The sequence below is a fragment of the Porites lutea genome, chromosome 1 (assembly GCF_958299795.1).
Source record: "Porites lutea chromosome 1, jaPorLute2.1, whole genome shotgun sequence".
NCBI classification, from domain to species: Eukaryota; Metazoa; Cnidaria; class Anthozoa; order Scleractinia; family Poritidae; genus Porites; species Porites lutea.
In genome coordinates, this window is record NC_133201.1 from 57017078 (window position 1) to 57036891 (window position 19814).

Sequence of the window (19814 nt, forward strand, 5' to 3'; positions counted from 1 at the left end):
ATTATTATTATTATTATTATTAATTACTCGCCCTCAATCGGTATGGAACTTAAAGTAAGCAAGGAAAATACATGGAAATGACAAAATCAGAGCGGATTCGAGACAAATATGTCTCCTGAGCATTATTTTGGAAGTTGCAAACAGCAGAGATCAACTTTGAAAAACTGTTAGGCTGAACAGTTTTCAAAAACCCTAATTTCAATCCGTTTCAATCTTCTTCAGTTTTGCCCATCCGTGGCATCTGTTGTAACTGTTGTGTTATTTTAACCTTTCTTTAATGTTTTGAGCGGTTATTTGTACGTTTCTCTTAATTTAACGGGCATTTTGTAATTACCTAATTTCGCTGAATTTCGTGGCACAGCTCCTTTAAATCCTCCAGTCTGACCATTCAAAGGAAACATCTTTTGCTGTACTTTCACTTGGTTTCTATTTGTTTTGTACGTATTTCTAACTCACCTTGAATGTGTGGAAGAAGTCCTACGGTGTGACCATTCAAATAAATCCACTTTTGCTGTCCTTTTAAATGGTGCTGTTTGTTTTTCCGCTTTCCTAAGACGTGAAATTTTGACTTTTGTCAATTTTTGACTTTGGCTTGTCCTGGGAGTGAAAGTGTTGAGCAAGAAAATTAACTGGTTTTGTGTGAATTGTGTTTTACAGTGTTACTGGTAAGAAACTGATGGCGAAATGCCGTATGTTGATCCAGGAAAATCAGGAGCTCGGTCGTCAGTTGTCGCAAGGACGAGTCGCTCAACTGGAAGCTGAACTTGCTCTTCAGAAAAAATACAGCGATGAACTGAAAGGCAGTCAAGATGGTAAGGCTGACAATACTGCGAAGCTGGCTACTATTCTAAATTGACTTAATAAGAATGAGATTGAATTGTTTTCTGACTGGTACACTTCTAGGGTCTGGGTCAAAGACGTGGCGATTTAAGTTAATTCTGTTTGTTTTAGGGAGTAACAAGCTCTTATTTAAATCACGGCTTTGTGAAGTGTGTTATGAACAAATCACAATTACTTGGAAACTCGTGTTAGTTTAACTTCAGGGGCGACAGTTTCAAGTTTACCTGGTTCCGTTCAACTATGCATTCGTTTGACTTCTTGGTATTGCTATGTTAAAGTCAACTTGTTCTGTGGCCGGTGGGCAAGTGCTGAATGAACACAGCGCTACTTTATTCATGTCTGTTTTGGGTAACTTGCAATCGCCGACAAAATTGTTGAGACTATCCTCAAATGGGGCACTTCGAAGAGCAAGACATCTGAACCTCTCCCCTCCCCCCTCCATTTCAAGTTGTCAGTGGTGTTTGTTGTTTGTTACTGGTAGCTGGTACAGCCTAACAGTGCTTGGAGGGGGTGGGGAAGGAAAGATTCATTTCTTACTTTCCCTTCCCCTTCGAACGCCTGCCACGCTGGCTACTTTTTAAGTGCAAAACGTCACGAAGGGTCTTTATGGCAAAGTGTCTTAACTATTCTTTCCCCGATTGTAGCCTGCAAGCAAGCTCTACGACTGGAAATCGCGAGAGTCGTACTTGCTCGCAGACTAGCGGTAACCAAGGTTTTTTACAGATTTGTTGATGCCTGGGACCTTTTTTTACTCTTCGAGGTGTGATATGCAGTTAATTTTAGTGAGTGAGCATATGGAGTTGTTAACACGTGTTTGTAGAGTCTTGATTGTCCTGAAAATAGAGGTGTACCGTGGCTTGTTGGAGTGACGGTACAAAGCACAGCTGAGCCGAAGTCGTACCAATGATGGTATGGACAACAAAATGGTCGCTGGCTATTCCTTTGGCATCTACATGTATCTGATATTGATTCCTGTGTAAAATTACTGAAATTAAAATTTCTGATTGCTAAAATTTAAGTTACTTATTATTATCCCGTTTTAGAGTTGAACGACTTTGTTATCCAACTAGACGAGGAAGTTGAAGGCATGCAGTCAACCATCTTAACGCTTCAGCATCAACACAAAGACTGCAAACAGCAATTGACTCAATCACAAGAGAAATTGCTTGTTTATGAAGACAAACTAAAGACAAGTGAAGGTTTGCTTGCTGAAATGCGCCAGCAAAACTAACCAGTCAGTCTCAAGTCCGAGGAACAAGAGGAGCATGCGCCATCGCAAGCGCAATTGCAGCAAGCGAGAGCGGAAGTATGGACCAGCGGTGTTGAATCTGCGACAGGCGGCGAGGAAGGCGATAAGACATCCCCCGCCTCGCAAAGCGAAGAAAGCGTTGAGGAAGAAAGGATACTGCTTAGCGCTCCCGTGCCCGTTCCGGTTACTAGTACTGTTCCCACTAAACCTGTAGCGAGCGCGCCTTCGGCATTCTCTATCAGCCAGTTGCTTTCATCCGACTCGAACCTTGGGAAGGAGAAAAAAAAAAACTCTTTAGAAAACGGCAGTAGTGAACACAAAATCCCACCGGCTTTAGAACCTTGTGCTGAAATAACCGAATCCCCTCTTATCGCGGCCATGGGTGTGGTGGAGAGAATCGGGTGCGACTCGAACACTTACAATGGGGAGGTGACTGGTTAAAGCAGCGCTTTCGTAAACCTTACCGCACCCTACACTCTTTATCATCTTCCCCCCCAGCCATTATCCGTTGTGCAATTTTGGATACGGTTTACCTTCTTGCACGCCCGTGTTCGTAGAAGAAGCAGTGCTTTCTTATAGGACGTTTTGGATGTCTTAAATTATCAATAAAGTACCTTTTTGTTTTCACAATATTATTTGTTTTAATTTCTCAATAGACCGTTGGGAGAAAGTCAAGTCTCCCCTCCAGCGTTCCCGAAACAATTAGAACCCAGTAGAAACTCAAGAGAAACACGTTTACTCCGCAGGGAAAGGTGTCAAGAATGGCGCCTGGTGCTGCTGGTCTAGACGATGCGTGGGCCGCCGGCTGCAACGTAACGTTTTTGGATTCGGAAATCCAGATTGGGATTTTCCCAAAAGTACGCACCCCAAGTGTAGATATTTTTATTTAAGTGTTCATGTAGTTGTGGAACTGATTACTAAAATAATGCGAGGGAACTGGGGATTTCGGTGGTGGCCAAAAAATGGGCCATTATGGCAGATTTCGAGAAATCAAAATCTGGTAGGGATGGACCAGGCCGTAGATACCTTGCGTAACACTGTTTCAATTCCAGAAGGACACGTTTGGTCTATGGCTTGAGCATGGTTCTAAAAAAAACGAAAGGGTTCAAACTGTCCACAAATGCAACTGTTTACACTGTACAAGAATATCCACTTACGATCAGTCGCGTGTGGACGGACGCTATGAGGGAGCTTTTAAGCAAGGGGGTTTTGAGTGACGCACGTCAACCGGAAGTGAAACGTATTTTCTTTAACATGCTTTGGCGCTGCCAAGTTTGAAATGCCAAGAGCGTTTTCCCTCATACGTACGATTTGTCCAAAATTTTAAGCAAATCTACTGCCCAAGAATGCAAAAGGTGTACTTCCGGTTGACTTGCGTCGCTCAAAAGCTTGTCTACTCTAAACCCCTGAACAGACTATTAAATGCAAAGACAGCAGAGGAGTTCAGTTTGAATTAGATAATAAAGAATCTCTTACCTCTTTGATTGCTGTAATCTGTTAATTCTCTGTGTGTTTGTTAGCCGTGTGTGATCATTCTGGGTCGTTTAACCGTTAAACAATTCCCTTCGATCTTCCGTTTCGCTCAACGTTTCTTTCCAACCGCCATTATTTTGAAACATAACAACCGCTGAATGAAGCGCTCGTGAGCTTTTTCGTTTGCCTTCGGCGGAGCGTCTTCGGAAAGCGAAGCTTTCCGAGTGAGGAATCTTGAGAGCCCACGAGCGCTTCATTCAGCGGTTGTTATGTTTCAAAATAATAGGAAACTTTAGAACCACGACGAGTCACGACGACAACGTCTGTTGACTGGGAAAGGACTGGAACGAGAACGTCAGTTTCGGCTGGAAAAAGGAAACTTAAGATGCAGTCGATCGGTAGGTCTACGACGACGACAGTGAATGTAAACAAACATGTAGACTGTGATGTTCGTTCGCAACAAAGTTTTTTCGCAAACGCGTCTTTTAAGACGATGCAAGATCTTATTTTATAAGCCGTACGTCAACTTTCATTGATGATGAAGAATTTTTAGAGTTGTCTGACCTTTTCGAATGGAAAAATCTCTGCTTTCCGTACGAAGGTTATTCAACTTTCAACCTGAATGACATGACCGAGTCCGAGTGTCTGTCAGAGTTTAGATTTAGAAAAAGAGACATTCCGATGCGATAGCTGTTTTCCATATGAAGTTCATTTCCTCTATATTAAAGATATATGATTTGCCTGACGTAAATACGTACAAATAAATTTGTCACTTACGAGCTCGCTCGCTCGGCCTGCACAGCTCAGTGTTGTCTTCGAAGTAAACACAATTCATCAGTCAAATTTTCAATCAACATCGCTTGTTAGGAGAAAAAAGAAAGGATACCTGGATTTACGAGGTGAAAAAATACAAAGCCCTTGAAATATCGCTTAAAAGCAGGGAGTTTTACCTGCCGAAGCTTGTGGATTGCAGGACGACGTAATTCTACTGTGTTTGGCGTCATCGACGACACCACCACGACGAAATTTGTTAACTGCGCTTGCGCATTGCACGGTATCTCACTTCCGGTCGTCGTCGACCGTCGTCGGGAATTGTTTAACGGTTAAACGACCCAGAATGACCACACACGGCTAACTAACACACGGAAAATTAACAGATTAAATGCGGGCATAGCCTCAGGTTAATTTATGCTGTAAGCTTACGGGTTTTGTTATTTATTCATTTCCTGTTTTGGAAATACGGTAAACGAATTATCGCACAGGCAACACGCGATATATTTAAAAAAGACCTTAGAGTGCACGTGTACTCGGCTGACGCTACAACAGGAGGAAAGGGTAGTGAAACTACATAGTGAATGAGTGTGACTTTGACATGGAGCCTACCCTGCGACCAGAGTCTCCTTCGATCTTCAAGAAACAAACATAAGATATTTTATTCCTTCCTTTTTTTAAAAAAAGGATCCACTCAGGCTGCATATTAAAGTCCTTAAGTTCTGAACAGATTTTTAGCTGGACTGATAAAAGTACATTTTAGGGATTCAAGATATCGGAGCCCGTGTTTGATAAGAATTTGATATTACCGGTTTGTCTTGAGCTGACAGGGATGCTTAAACTTTTAGTGTACGAAATCAGTTCGTATTTGCATTATGATTTTTCGAGGATTCTGAGTTCGCTTAAAAAACCACTAAATTTTACGCAAAATGATCTGTGCGCAACTTCGGACAAAAACACGAACTTCAATAACTCAAAAACTATCCTATGTAAAGTCGGGATTTCAAATTCTTTATGCAGTAGAACGGTTAAACAGCGCGCGTGTATAGGAAAAATATATGCTGGTTGGCACTTAGCGATAGCTATTACTAGTGAATGCATTTTCCTTATAGCACTCAAAATTACCACAATTCTTTCTGGAAAAAAAAAAGTTAAATAAGCTACTTGCTAGTAAACTGGTACGCAGGGTGAGAATTGACGACAAACTAAAAGGAAAATAACCATCCCTAATCTACGCTGCCTTCAGGGCCTCTGTCGAGGAAGTGTAAAGGAAAAGTGCGTTTTTGAAATATTTTTTGAAATCATTGAGATCAGCAATTGCACTTAACGTCTCCTTTTATTCAGGTTAAAATTACATAATACAACATGACTAAGCTATGGGTACACTGTAACATCAAAAACCTAGCGATCACTGTGCTACGCAACGCGCTGGGATTAAGCCTAAGCAGTTAAAAGCAGTTACGTCCTAATGTGACGTGATATGAATACCCTAGGCTATGCTTTTAATCTATAGCCCGGAAAAACTCGATAGTACAGGAAACAAAACACCCGTCCGATTTTAAAGCAGTCATAGTTGAACGATTGCTGTTGTTTCTTAGTACCAAACCACAGCACGTTGTGGACAAGCGATCTAAAAGTGATCTGTTTGATAACAGCCTGTTTGATAACTCAGTAAAACAACAATTACAATTGGCATTAAATTAATGGCACGACAAAGGTATTGCAACTATTCTGAACCACATCTCTGATACATGGGTTATCAGCAATTAGAAATCATAATGCACTCACGTCGTAGTACACGAATAATTTGCGCTCGATTTACTGACTCACTAAATAATCTATGGCGGCTTTAATTCCTACTGGTGCATAATTGTTTGGAAACGCCTACCTTTAATGCGTTTTGGCTTTTCGTCCACATTAAAACGATAAAAAAGCCGATGTTTTCATAAAACGGCCTCAAAGGTGGAGACTTTTCAAAATGGAGGTCAACGGCTATGTAAGTATAAAGAGGTGCGCATGTGTGCGTAGCAGGCAAGACGCTTATTTCGAAGCTCTTCACTCTTGATTAGTTTTTGAGACTCAAATTTGCTGAAACCTTGACCAAAATGGTAAAAGACACAGTCCAATCATTGAAACTGGAAAATGACAAGTTAAAAGATAAGACTCAATAAATTTGTGCTGAATTACGCAACCTACGAGACGAAGTTAAAGCTGAACGAAATGGCGGCCATGCCAGTTCATCTGAAGGCACCGATGAGGGATACACTACGGCAACTCCGAACAGCATCCAAGAAGACATTAAGAAATATGTTAACGACAGGATGTCTCTTATTGAAAAATCTTTGGAACGCTTGTCATCTCAAGGGGATAAAATATGATCTTCATTGGATCAAGCATTGGACTATTCGTATTCATACAACATCAAGCTTGTGGGCGTTCCTGAAGTTAAGCAACGAGAAAGCGCCGGAGATACGCTGGAACTTTGCATGAGAATCTTCAACAAAATTGGAGCTGAAATTCATCCTTATGACCTTGACATTGCCCATCGAGTGCCATCTCGTAACACGTCTGATGGTCGACCATCAAATTTACTCGGCGCATCGCCCGTGAAAGCGTTATGGCAGCCCGTAGAGAAGTAAACAGGATCGTTCCTGCTGATATTGGTCTCCGAGAAAGCTCATCTTTAGAACATGCTGCTATCTACGATCACCTCTCCCCACGACTGCAGAGTTTATTATCTGACGCCAAGAAAATAAAGGAAGATTTCTCTTCTCATTTTGTTGGGCCAAGAACTCAACCATCTGGCTGCGGAAAAATGAAACCTCTCGTCCGATCGCCATTAAAAATTCAACCGACTTGTCCAGTCTCACAGCTCGCCTAGGATTTTCTGGTGATGTTACTACTCCATAAGAACATTAACAAACAATCTACTAAGGTAAATAAAACACTCCTAAGCGACCTTCCATATTTCAATTACAGCGATCTAATTTCCGCACATTCTGCCAATTTAATAATTCTCTTAGTTCCTCTCTTCCTACCAAAAAATATCTTGATCGTCTCCCAAGTTATTACGACCTTGATTTATTTACTCTGAATACATTTTTAGATAGAAGTTCCGACTCCAACACTTATTACTCTAATACAAGATGTAAATACTTCTCTCCACATAGTTTTTGCGATCAAAAAAGTAAGTTTGCTGCTAATCCCTATCCAGATTCTAATATTTCGTTTATGCACACAAATATCCGCAGCCTAAAACGTAATTTAGAAAATTTTCAAACTCATTTATTTGATGAACTAGATTTTCATTTTAATATCATAGGCGTAACAGAAACAAGAATAAACAGCTCGACTGAGAACTTAGATTTTAATCCTTCGATTTTGCATTATAATTTTGAATACCTGCCAACGCCTCTTTCAGCTGGAGGTGTAGGCATGTATATTGATGAGCGATTTCAATATCAAACAATAGAGAGGTGTTCTAATGAAGCCTTCCAGGCACGTTTTATCGAATTACATCTTCCCAAAAGTGCAAACATAATATGTGGAGTATTGTATAGGCAGCATAATTCCCCTGAGCGTTTTCAGGAATATTTTGACTCGACAATGGAAAAGCTTAGCACCACTGGAAAACAGATTATTCTTATGGGTGACTTTAATATAAATCTTCTCCATGTTCATACTAGTACTCACGCCCAAAGTTTTATGCTATCTTTGCAAAGCCTGAACCTGACTCCGACAATCGACAAACCAACAAGAGTTCACAGCAACTCGTACTCATTAATTGATAACATCTGTATTAACAGTCTAGAATATAGTATCTGTAGTGGAAACATAGTCTCGGATCTAACAGACCACTTTTCTCAATTTTGTATACTAAACTTTTCTACTAATCGAGATCTCTGTGATCAATCGAAATCTAAGCGGTTAACTCGTGACTTCTCAAACTACTCAGAAACAAAGTTCCTAAGTGAGCTATCTGAAATTGACTTAATGGGTACAATTTGCAGTAAGACAGACATAAACAAATCTTTCTCTACATTTCACAATAAACTGAACAAGCTCCTCAATAAGCACGCCCCATTAAAGCCAATTTCAAAACGCAGCCTAAGAAAACAACAAAAACCCTGGATAACAAAAGGCATCAGAGGATCAATTAAGATCAAGAATTCACTCTATTATTCTGGTGACAGTGAAACCTAAAAAATTTATCGTAACAAAATACTGATGCTCACACGAATAAGTAAAAGGAATTTTTTCCACAACTATTTCGAAGATAACCTAAGTAACATTAAAAAGACTTGGAAAGGTATAAACAATCTTTTAGGTCGCAAACGTAAAGCTATCAAACATATCACCTCGCTTAAACGCCTGGGATCTGATAAAATTTCATACGATTCCTCTGACCTTCCTGACATTATGAATGAGTATTTTTCCTCAATTGGTCACAACCTAGCTTCCAAAATGCCAAACCCGCAGAAGGAATTTTTTGATTATCTTCCAAAATCACGTAATGCTGATTCTTTCTTTTTCAATCCAGTAACACAAACTGAAATTGAATCCGAAATTATGAACACGCCATTAAACAAGGCTCATGGATTGTATTCTTTCCCCACTCTCGTCTTGCGATCAGCTAGACATATTCTTAGCCACCCCCTATCTGTACTAATCAACAAGTCGGTTGAACATGGAATATATCCCACTAAATTAAAGCTTGCTAAAGTAATCCCAATCCACAAAGCCAATGACGAATCTGACCCATCCAACTACAGACCCATATCACTTCTTTCAGTCTTCAACCGAATCTTTGAAAAAATGATGTACATTCGCTTGAAATCATTTCTCGAAAAGTTCAGTATTTTCTATGATTCACAGTATGGATTTCGTGAAAAGCGGTCCACTGAACATGCTATCTTGGAAATCACCAATCAGATTCAAACTAATATGGATAGAAAGCTGTACACCTGCGGAATATTTATTGATTTACAAAAAGCTTTTGACACAGTCGACCACTCAATACTTTTAAAGAAACTTGAACATTATGGTATATGCGGGATTGTGAATGACTGGTTTACTTCCTACCTTACTAGTCGCAAGCAAATAACTGAATTTGACCCCTCAAATATATCTAAGAAAGCGACAGTATTATCTGGGGTTCCCCAAGGATCAGTCCTAGGGCCTCTGCTCTTTCTTGTTTATATAAATGATATTTGTAACAGTTGTAACCGAATGAAGTTTTACCAGTATTCGCAGACGATACGAATCTTTTATATTCAGATAAAAACCTAAAATCCCTGGAATCTACGGTAAACGATGAGCTCTGTAAGCTTTACGACTGGCTAATAGGGAACAAATTATCTCTAAACATTAAAAAATCTAATTACGTTATTTTTCGACCTAGACAAAAAAATGTCAAATACGAAGTTAATTTAAAAATATTCAACCATCATACCAACTCTTACACATCTTTGGAACGTAAAAGTTATGTTAAATATCTAGGCGTGCTTATTGATGAGAACCTCTCTTGGAAACATCATATTTTACATATAGCCTCTAAAATAAGCACATCGATTGGCATTATTGCTAGGCTAAGACATTTCGTACCACTTAATACTTTACAACATATATACAGATCGCTGATTCAACCCTATTTGTTATATGGCATAACAGCGTGGGGCCGAACAGACAAAATCCACAGAAACAAAATCCTATGTCTTCAGAAACGTGCCCTTCGCCTCATGTTTTTTGGTGATTATAAGGCTCACGCAGTACCCTTCTTCATTTCATCCAGTCTACTACCTCTAGATCTTCTTTACTTCAAGTCAGTTGCCGTCTTAATGTATGACGTCTCAAATAACACATCGCCACCTCAAATAAGTAATTTATTTAATTACCAACATAATATTCATTCACATAACACAAGATCATCAACAAGATCAGAAACAAGAGGCAACTTCTTTCTCGAATACTCTAGATTAGACAAGCTAAACATGTCTTTTTCAAGAAACGGTGTTAGAGTCTGGAATAACCTATCTAATGAAATTCGTCAAATGCCTAAAGTGAAATTTAAACGCAACATTCACAATATGCTCCTTCAGAAACTCTCGGAGGCGAATGAGTATATTGATCTATTGGATTTGAATATGTCTTGAAAACTAAACTCAGTTCATTCTATTAGCTTTCTATCTACATTATCCTTCCAGCTTCCCATGTAATCTGCCTTATTTCTCCTGAGAATCTTCGTTATTAATACTAGTCAGTATTCAGTATTCACCTTATTTTAATGTATTGTACGATAATAATTAATTTTACTTAGTATTGTAATTGTATTGTATTGTAATTGTAATTATTCACTTTGTATTTAGTATTCAGCTTATTTTATGTATTGTTCGATAATAATTAATTCTACTTAGTATTTTAATTGTATCGTTATTGTAATTATTCTACTTAGTGTCAAGCCACTGCTCGCCTCGAATAGCTATAGCTAACTGCGAGCAGTGGTACATCATATTTTGTATTTTCTCAATTTTTCTTAATAAACTTGAAAACTTGAAACTTGAACTTAGCAAAAACGGAGGTTTACGAATGCGCTGACTTCACAGCTCAACACGCCCTTTAGAATACCCTGGGAGGGAAAACATTTGTCTCCAGATATATGTTTTGCCTAGTTTAATATTGACTAGAAAACGAAACTTAAACGCAAGTATGGACATCCATAGTTTCGTTGCCGTTTTCGTGAACGCCAAAACCGGAGGCGTTTTGATCAGTTTTCATAACACATTAGTGTGGGCATGGCCTTAAAAAGTTATGCCGCGTGTTCAGTGCATATTTAACGCTGCTGATTAGAGTTTTAAAAAGGAAAAAAAAAACTTGTTTTCGGATACCCTCCATCCTTAGTTTGGACTGACTATCTTAGCTTATCTTATGCTTTCCAATAAAACGTTACAAAGACAAACATTAATCTGAAGTCAAAAATTGAACAAACTGACTGAACAAAACCCGAAAGTTGGACTAACTATAAAGTGACAGATGTCAAAGTGAAAAACGACGGATCGGATCGACACTCACCGTTCGAACTTAGAGTCTTCTAGAACAACAGTATTTTGGTGTTATGACTGACGACCAATGGCATCACGACTTTGTTGACAAATCAGGGCCAGAGCTTGACAATATACAATTCACTTTGATGCTCAGTCACTGTCATCAATACTCCTTTACACGACTATACACTCTCTTATTCATCTACTGTTGATTATGATCAACATGACTCTTGCATTGGGGTCAAACGATTATTGACGATATATAACAAAATGTTAACAAAAGCATCAGTCCATGTGAGGGAATCCGGGTTCTGGAATCCGTAAAATTTTTGGTTGTGGAATCTGGAATCCTGGGCTTTGGAATACGGAAGACAGCTCAACGAATCCGGAATCCTACTAAGGATTGTAATCCAATCCAAGGTTCCACTAGAAGAAACTTGAATCAAGTGCCTGGAATCAGGAATCCACGACTTGGAATCCAGAAACCAAGACTGTCTTGGATTCCCTTACATGGGACAAAACTGCTGTTTACGTATTTATTAAATGCTGCTTCGTTCCATGAGTCTTAAGTTGTTTGTGGTTACACTAAACCTTTTTTGTAACGTTGAAAAAGGCTTTTACGGCCTCATATTCTACTGTTATTAAATATTAATTAAAATACGCCATTTACACGATGACGTGATTTATTACTTCGACCAGAATCCTATTCTTTGTTTTCCCCTTTCATAGTCATTCTTAGTAATCCTAGCGAGGTTTAAACAACAAAAGCCCTAATTTGCCAACAGGGCAAAACGCTGAAGGATTCTGGCAGTGGTAGTAAAATGACGTTATTGTGAAAATGGCCTATCGATAGTAAAATTCCATGTGGCAAAAAAAATGTGTTTTTGGTATCACACAGTCTCTTAAACGGGAAGCCTTTTTTGTATCATGTGTAAACACACACAGTCTTTCAGAAGTTTTCTGACATCACATATCAGCGTCCCCTGTAACTGAAGAAAATAACATATACTGCATTAATATACTTCAGAAAAATAACGCCTTCAATTAGTGCACGATGTCAAGGACGAAATGAATTTGATTTTTGGCAGCAAAACAAGGCAAAATTTGAACACTTATAGATTAACCGAGAGGATTTTCATAATGTTTTCATGAGTCATCCAACTGATAAATCATTTTTTTCCCATTCTCGATAAAATGAAATGGTATAGCCTTGTACAGAGTAAAATCAAACTTTGACTGGAGCTCATAGCAAAACCTTTAGCGTTCATACAGCTTTCCGACGATGTATAAGCAATCTCTGTTATTATTAAAAACCGCTGACCTCCAAATCTACCAACCAAAAAACGAAGACAGTTGTTTGATTATCATCTTTTATGCACATCGTCGCTAAATAGGTTGAAGTAACCACCTTCGCAAGGGTTTTTAGAAGAGCTTATAGAAAGGAGAGGCTTATATCCAAGGGGGATTATAACCGGAATAGAGAAAGCGCTTCGAGATAAGCTATAGCGGTGTTGATCAAAGTACTTTTTGCATTTGCTGTCTTTAATTAAGGTTCAAATCGCCATAATAGATCAAATTCAGTTCCGCACATTTGGAGGGGGCTTATAATCGATGTATTTTTTTGTTTACAGGCAGATGGTCATATAACTGGGGTGGGGGGTGGGGGTGGGGGTTGGGGGTTGGGGGGGAGGGGCTTATAAGTGGCAGTTTTCCGGTATTTGCATTGAGGCTTCCTATTGTCCATAAAAATGTTTTCACTGTTATTCAATTTTCTTTGTAACAGGCATTTGTGAAATATTGGAGCTATTTTCTCTCGGTGATGTCTTGAATTGTCATCTTTGACCCAATAACGGAATGTATTATAATCTTCTCTTAGGATAACAACAACATAGGCCAGCAATGGAAAGTGAGTGATCAGATTCTTTAAGAACATTGAAGTGTGTCTTCAATGTTTTATTAATTTGTTAACAGTTTGTAACGAATAGAATCGTATTGAGTGAATCCATAGCAATCGAACAGTAGCCACCCATTGCATTCTTATTTTTTAAGATTTCTACTTGCTTTCCTAGTTACAAAAGAAATTGCCAATTATCTTAATTTTCTTTAAAAGATGCTTTTTGATTCTTATTTTTACAACTTATGTTTTTGGGATTCGAGACAATGAAATTCAAAAATTTACAAAAGAAAAATTTCTTCTACTTACGACTTTCGCGGTTACTTTCATCAAATTCAATCGTAACGTCATCACCAATCAGTACAAATGGAGCCCAGTACTTTGGGGCAGAATACTTGTCCGAGTCCCGGAGACATTTCATGGCCCTCTAAAGAGCAGAACTAGCCCTTTCTCCACCTCTCAGGTGTTGGTAGAAACGTTTCATAAACTCCAGGGTTGTTTCGTCATTAATTGGCCAGAGTGTCGCCACTACGGAACGAGCACCAGCGAACAAGAAAGCCCGAGCAATACCGACCACACCCTCAGAAGAGACCTCTCCTTGACCACTATAACAGCAACTAAGGACAACCAGCTTGGCTCTCAGTTTAACAGCTGGTATATCAGACATTCTCAAAAAATACTCCTCCTCAGGAATCTTGTATTCCCAGCAAGGGTCTGGAGCCAAAGCAATTTCACCAGTTTCTTCCCTTCCGTGTGCTGCAATGTGAACCAAAGCAACTGAATTTATTCTGCGAAGAACTTCTTGTTTGGTTGCTGCCACTCCCGTCAGTGGTTGGCACTTGAGAATTTCTCCAATCATCTCCACTTCCTTTTTTGCGTATTCCAGCTGATCATAAATAGGATGACCCCGTTTATTTGTAACTTTCTTCAGACATGGATCTCCAACAAGCAGGGCGCCACTTTTACGGTGGTATTCATCTGGAGAATCTATGATGAATTTCAGACTTGTCAGTGAGGGAACTGTGCGGATCCTTAAAGATTCACTTAGCGCGGCCCAAGGAGCTAAGGACAAAGCGCCATCGGGGACTACAATGAGTTCATCACCATCGAGCAAGTCTTCGATGGGACCAATGACTGCATCATACAGTGGCTTAAAACAGTCGATAGTCTCGTGCGACAGCTCCGATGTTTGATCTTCCTTTTCAGTAACACTGACGCCGGCCTTAATGTTTTTCAAAGTAGTTTTTAAAAGTAAAGCAAAATAATCTTCGTGCGCACCTTCAACTTTAAGCTCCGCTTGCCTAAAAATAGTAGTTTTTTCCTTCCTCAGGACCCACATATTGATTGTTTCTTTTTGAACTGCCAGAAAAACTGTCGAAACAGATATCTTCTTGAAAATAATTTTGAGTTCTTCTTCAGATTCATTTGACTTGAGCGAAAGTGATGTTAAGCCATAATTTATTTTCAACGCATCTACTAAGGCCTGTGCTCGTCCCTTTTCGGCAGCGTATAAAGCCTCATCCGTCAATTGAAGCATTACTAGAACTTGCCATAAACAACTGTAGGCACGTTTACAAAGATTACGAAAACTTATTTTCAGTACATCTTCCGAAATGCAACTGGCCCTAATAGCATCAAGGATTTCTACGCTGGTGATAAAATGAAATAAAGCTTCATTCCAGCAACCTAACTCTAAAAGACAACTTCCCAGCCTCAGATATGCGTCTCCTTCAAGGAACTTGTTACCGACTTCCTCAGCAATACTCCGATATTGCCTTAAGTAATCTATTGCTTGTTGAAACTCCTCGAGGGACCAATAAGCCATGCCGAGATTGCAACAGGCAATTCCTTCTCCGGACCTGTCGCGAACTTCCTTGGCAATGCTCAGGTGTTTCTCTTGATAATCTATTGCTTGTTGAAAAGCGCCGAGGGAGTAGTGAACGCTGCCCAGTTTGCCATAGGCACTTCCTACTCCGGCCCTGTCCCCAAATTCCTTGACAACGCTTAGGAGTTGGTTGTAATATACCCATGCTTGCTGAAAGTTGTCGAGAGAGTGAAAAGCATTGCCGAGATTGCCATAGGCACGTCCTTCTCCAGCCCTGTCGCCGACTTCCTGGGCAATACTCAGGCATTCGTTGTGGTACTTTATTGCTTCTTGGAATTTGCCGAGGGACTGATAAGCATTGCCGAGATTGCCATAGGCAAGTCCTTCTCCGGCCCTGTCGCCGACTTCCTGGGCAATACTCAGGTGTTTGTTGTGGTAATTTATTGCTTCTTGGAATTTGCCAAGGGGGTCATAAGCATTGCCGAGATTGGCATAGGCACGTCCTTCTCCGGCCCTGTCGCCGACTTCCTGAGCAATACTCAGGTGTTTGTTGTGGTAATTTATTGCTTCTTGGAATTTGCCGAGGGAGTGATAAGCATTGCCGAGATTGCCATAGGCACCTCCTTCTCCAGCCCTGTCGCCGACTTCCTGGGCAACACTCAGGTCTTTGTTGTGGTAATTTATTGCTTCTTGGAATTTGCCGAGGGAGTGATAAGCATTGCCGAGATTGGCATAGGCACGTCCTTCTCCGGCCCTGTCGCCGACTTCCTGGGCAATACTCAGGCGTTCGTTGTGGTACTTTATTGCTTCTTGGAATTTGCCGAGAGAGTGATAAGCATTGCCGAGATTGCCATAGGCACGTCCTTCTCCGGTCCTGTCGCCGACTTCCTGGGCAATTCTCAGGCGTTCGTTGTGGTACTTTATTGCTTCTTGGAATTTGCCGAGGGAGTGATAAGCATTGCCGAGATTACCATAGGCACCTCCGTCTCCGGCCATGTCGCCGACTTCCTGAGCAATACTCAGGTGTTTGTTGTGGTAATTTATTGCTTCTTGGAATTTGCCGAGGGAGCGATAAGCATTGCCGAGATTGCCATAGGCACGTCCTTCTCCGGCCCTGTCGCCGACTTCCTGAGCAATACTCAGGTGTTTGGTGTGGTAATTTATTGCTTCTTGGAATTTGGCGAGGGAGTCATAAGCATTGCCGAGATTGCCATAGGCACGTCTTTCTCCGGCCCTGTCGCCGACTTCCTGGGCAGTACTCAGGTCTTTGTTGAGGTAATTTATTGCTTTTTGGAATTTGCCGAGGGAGTGATAAGCATTGCCGAGATTGCCATAGGCACGTCCTTCTCCGGCCCTGTCGCCGACTTCCTGAGCAATACTCAGGTGTTTGGTGTGGTAATTTATTGCTTCTTGGAATTTGCCGAGAGAGTCATAAGCATTGCCGAGATTGGCATAGGCACGTCCTTCTCCGGCCCTGTCGCCGACTTCCTGGGCAGTACTCAGGTCTTTGTTGTGGTAATTTATTGCTTCTTGGAATTTGCCGAGGGATTTATAAGCATTGCCGAGATTGGCATAGGCACGTCCTTCTTCGGCCCTGTCGCCGACTTCCTGGGCAATACTAAGGCGTTCGTTGTGGTACTTTATTGCTTCTTGGAATTTGCCGAGGGAGTGATAAGCATTGCCGAGATTGCCATAGGCACGTCCTTCTCCGGCCCTGTCGCCGACTTCCTGAGCAATACTCAGGTGTTTGTTGTGGTAATGTATTGCTTCTTGGAATTTGCCGAGGGAGTCATAAGCATTGCCGAGATTGCCATAGGCACCTCCTTCTCCGGCCCTGTTGCTGACTTCCTGGGCAGTACTCAGGTCTTTGTTGTGGTAATTTATTGCTTCTTGGAATTTGCCAAGGGAGTGATAAGCATTGCCGAGATTGCCATAGGCACGTCCTTCTCCGGCCTTGTCGCCGACTTCCTGGGCAATACTCAGGTGTTTGCTGTGGTAATTTATTGCTTCTTGGAATTTGCCGAGGGAGTGATAAGCATTGCCGAGATTGCCATAGGCACGTCCTTCTCCGGCCCTGTTGCCGACTTCCTTGGCAATACTCAGGTGTTTGTTGTGGTAATTTATTGCGTCTTGGAATTTGCCGAGGGAGTGATAAGCATTGCCGAGATTGCCATAGGCACGTCCTTCTCCGGGCCTGTCGCCGACTTCCTGGGCAATACTCAGGTGTTTGTTGTGGTAATTTATTGCTTCTTGGAATTTGCCGAGGGAGTGATAAGCATTGCCGAGATTGCCATAGGTACGTCCTTCTCCGGGCCTGTCGCCGACTTCCTGGGCAATACTCAGGTGTTTGTTGTGGTAATTTATTGCTTCTTGGAATTTGCCGAGGGAGTGATAAGCATTGCCGAGATTGCCATAGGCACCTCCTTCTCCGGCCCTGTCGCCGACTTCCTGGGCAATACTCAGGCGTTCGTTGTGGTACTTTATTGCTTCTTGGAATTTGCCAAGGGAGTGATAAGCATTGCCGAGATTGCCATAGGCACGTTCTTCTCCGGCCCTGTCGCCAACTTCCTGAGCAATACTCAGGTCTTTGTTGTGGTAATTTATTGCTTCTTGGAATTGATAAGCATTGCCGAGGTCTTTATAAGTATGTGCTTCCTCTTTTCTGCTGTTTTTTTTTTTGGCTTTTGTAAGATGCTTTTCGAAGCCATCTATATTTTTTAACATTCGCTCTGTCATTTTTTATACTTCAAAGTTCTAATAAAACAAGTTTATCGCTTCTTGAAGGTCCGGATGCTTGGTGTATGAAGAAATGTTGTTTTTTTTATCGTTGCATCATTCTTTCTTGACTTCTGTTTCCTCTTTTTCCATAACAAATTTTTTTTAGATCTACATGGGGGTAGACAATAAGCAGCACAAATCTTAGAAATACATTTACGAGAAGAAGTGCCTTTATTTACCATACATATTCATACGCATAACCTAGTACATTATTACAAGGCAGAAGATTAAGCAAGCCCTGTTGAGCGTTTAGACGATCTCTGACTTTTTAAGAGTAGATCTGTGTGAACATCGAATGAAATTTGGGTATGCCGCAAAAATGTGATTCGTTGCATGTCCATTTATGTACTGTTAAATAGACTTCAGTAAGTATAATACAAACGCCATATAGTCAAGAGAGGATTAAGGTGCTAAGAGAATTAATCCCCCATATAGGCACTCTACCCATCGTAATCACTCTAAAGTTATTTTTCGAGCGTATCGGTTTTCCCGCGGATAATATTTCCTCCCGCGTTGCGTGGAAGTTTCGCGGAGTAATAAAATTGCAAAAGCATGTCGGGAGTGCGAGAGTTATCCTCTCTTAAAGGGAAATGATCATCGTTTTTTAGGGGGGTGCGGTAGGTAGCCTGCAGTATAGGCGTATTTTGGGTGGGCGAAACCTTGTTCGTGTTCGTAATATTGTTGAAGTTGCCATCTTTGATTTTATGACAGTGGACCATTGGCGAGAGTAGAAATAGTAACCCTTACGGTAGGTGCGAGGGCGAAAGAAGGAAAGGGGGGAGGGGGAGGGGAGAAAAAAAATGCAGGCGTTTTCTCTTCTCTCTCTCCGCCCCCTCCCCGCTCCCTTTGACTCGCCTCATATCCTCCTCTCCTCGGGAAGTTTCAACATGGCGCTTTCGCGAGCAAATTGCGCGCTCAAAGAAAACGCCTGCACTGCAGGCTATGCGGTAGGTAGATATCTAGGATATATGTATTTCCATTGATTTCAACCACTGTCTTTCTTTTCTTAGCCAATTTTCCTTCTTTTATTTCTACTTCTTTACAAACATGTTACTTCAAAGTCATCCAGGCTGTTTCGAGCGCACACCTCCTCCTCCGTTCTCTCCTCAACCCCCTTGGGAACAACAAACCTCAGAGAAGGTCTAAAAATATCTTTAGAGGGATTACGATGGGTAGAGGGCCTATATGGGGGATTCATTCTCTTAGCCACTTTATCCTCTCTTGATATAGTTTACTCGTCGAAATGTCTGTTTCTGAGCAAAAACGAAGAGGACCGTTTCACGCTTCGGCGTCGATTTCGCAAGAGGTAAATGGGTCGAAGCTGAGATTCTTAAGAGTCGCCTATCAATTAAACAATCATCAGAAAAACACGTTGCTAAAAGTTGTCGTCTAACTTGTCATAAACTAAACTCTATTATTTTTATTAAAGTCATAGCAATCTGAGTATTCAAAAATACTTAAAGCGTATTGCTGGTTTTTAGTGTCACGCCATCCAAAATAGATGAAAATAAAAATGAAAACCATTCTACAGATAAAGTCCAGAATCTGGGAAATGAAAGGAGGTATATATACAAAGACCCTCGCCAAGATTTGGGTCGAAGGAATAACTCGTATACGAGATATCCGAGGAAATGTTTTACCCAAATTTATAGAGCTTTGTATGGAGACGCCATGCTGGAGCTCATCCGGATGAGCTCCAACATGGTGGACGGAAACCAACAGAAACATCTGTTACCGAGTTTTGCTACAAAAGCGTGAATTTACTCCTAGAGGAACTCATAAACATTAAAGTAATACTTTTTGTAAAACTTGAACTGTTTAGATAGCAAAATTCCTTGAAAAAAGTTGCTTTCTTAACCTAAATGACAGCTCTTTCGGCCGTCATGTAAATGCTGCGTCACGCAAAAGCTTAGAAATTCAAGCGTACTCTATTACAAAACCAAG

At 40.8% G+C, this 19814-nt stretch overlaps 2 protein-coding genes and 1 pseudogene across 2 annotated transcripts in view; 1 reads left to right on the top strand and 2 right to left on the bottom strand.

Moving 5' to 3' along the window:
* Positions 1–17828, bottom strand: part of LOC140932597 (uncharacterized) — a 91103-nt gene extending 73275 nt beyond the window's left edge. The window contains exon 1 of the mRNA XM_073382113.1: positions 15304–17828. Within this exon, the coding sequence (XP_073238214.1) occupies positions 15304–17828 (2525 nt within the window). The remainder of the gene's footprint in view (positions 1–15303) is intronic.
* Positions 649–2719, top strand: LOC140940283 (pre-mRNA-splicing regulator WTAP-like). Its single transcript, XM_073389212.1, has 2 exons — positions 649–812; positions 1884–2719. The coding sequence occupies exons 1-2, from the start codon at positions 677–679 to the stop codon at positions 2069–2071; spliced, it is 324 nt and encodes a 107-aa protein (XP_073245313.1). The 5' UTR covers positions 649–676; the 3' UTR covers positions 2072–2719.
* LOC140923060 (tetratricopeptide repeat protein 28-like) lies at positions 13569–15092 on the bottom strand (annotated as a pseudogene).
* Positions 17829–19814: the final 1986 nt, after the last annotated feature.

What these genes read in the sequence shown, in the direction of transcription:
- LOC140940283 (XM_073389212.1), top strand. Translation starts at nt 677, where the DNA reads ATGGCGAAATGCCGTATGTTGATCCAGGAAAATCAGGAGCTCGGTCGT. An exon ending in ACTGAAAGGCAGTCAAGATG is followed by an intron (nt 813 to 1,883) that starts GTAAGGCTGACA and finishes ATCCCGTTTTAG; the next exon opens with AGTTGAACGACTTTGTTATC.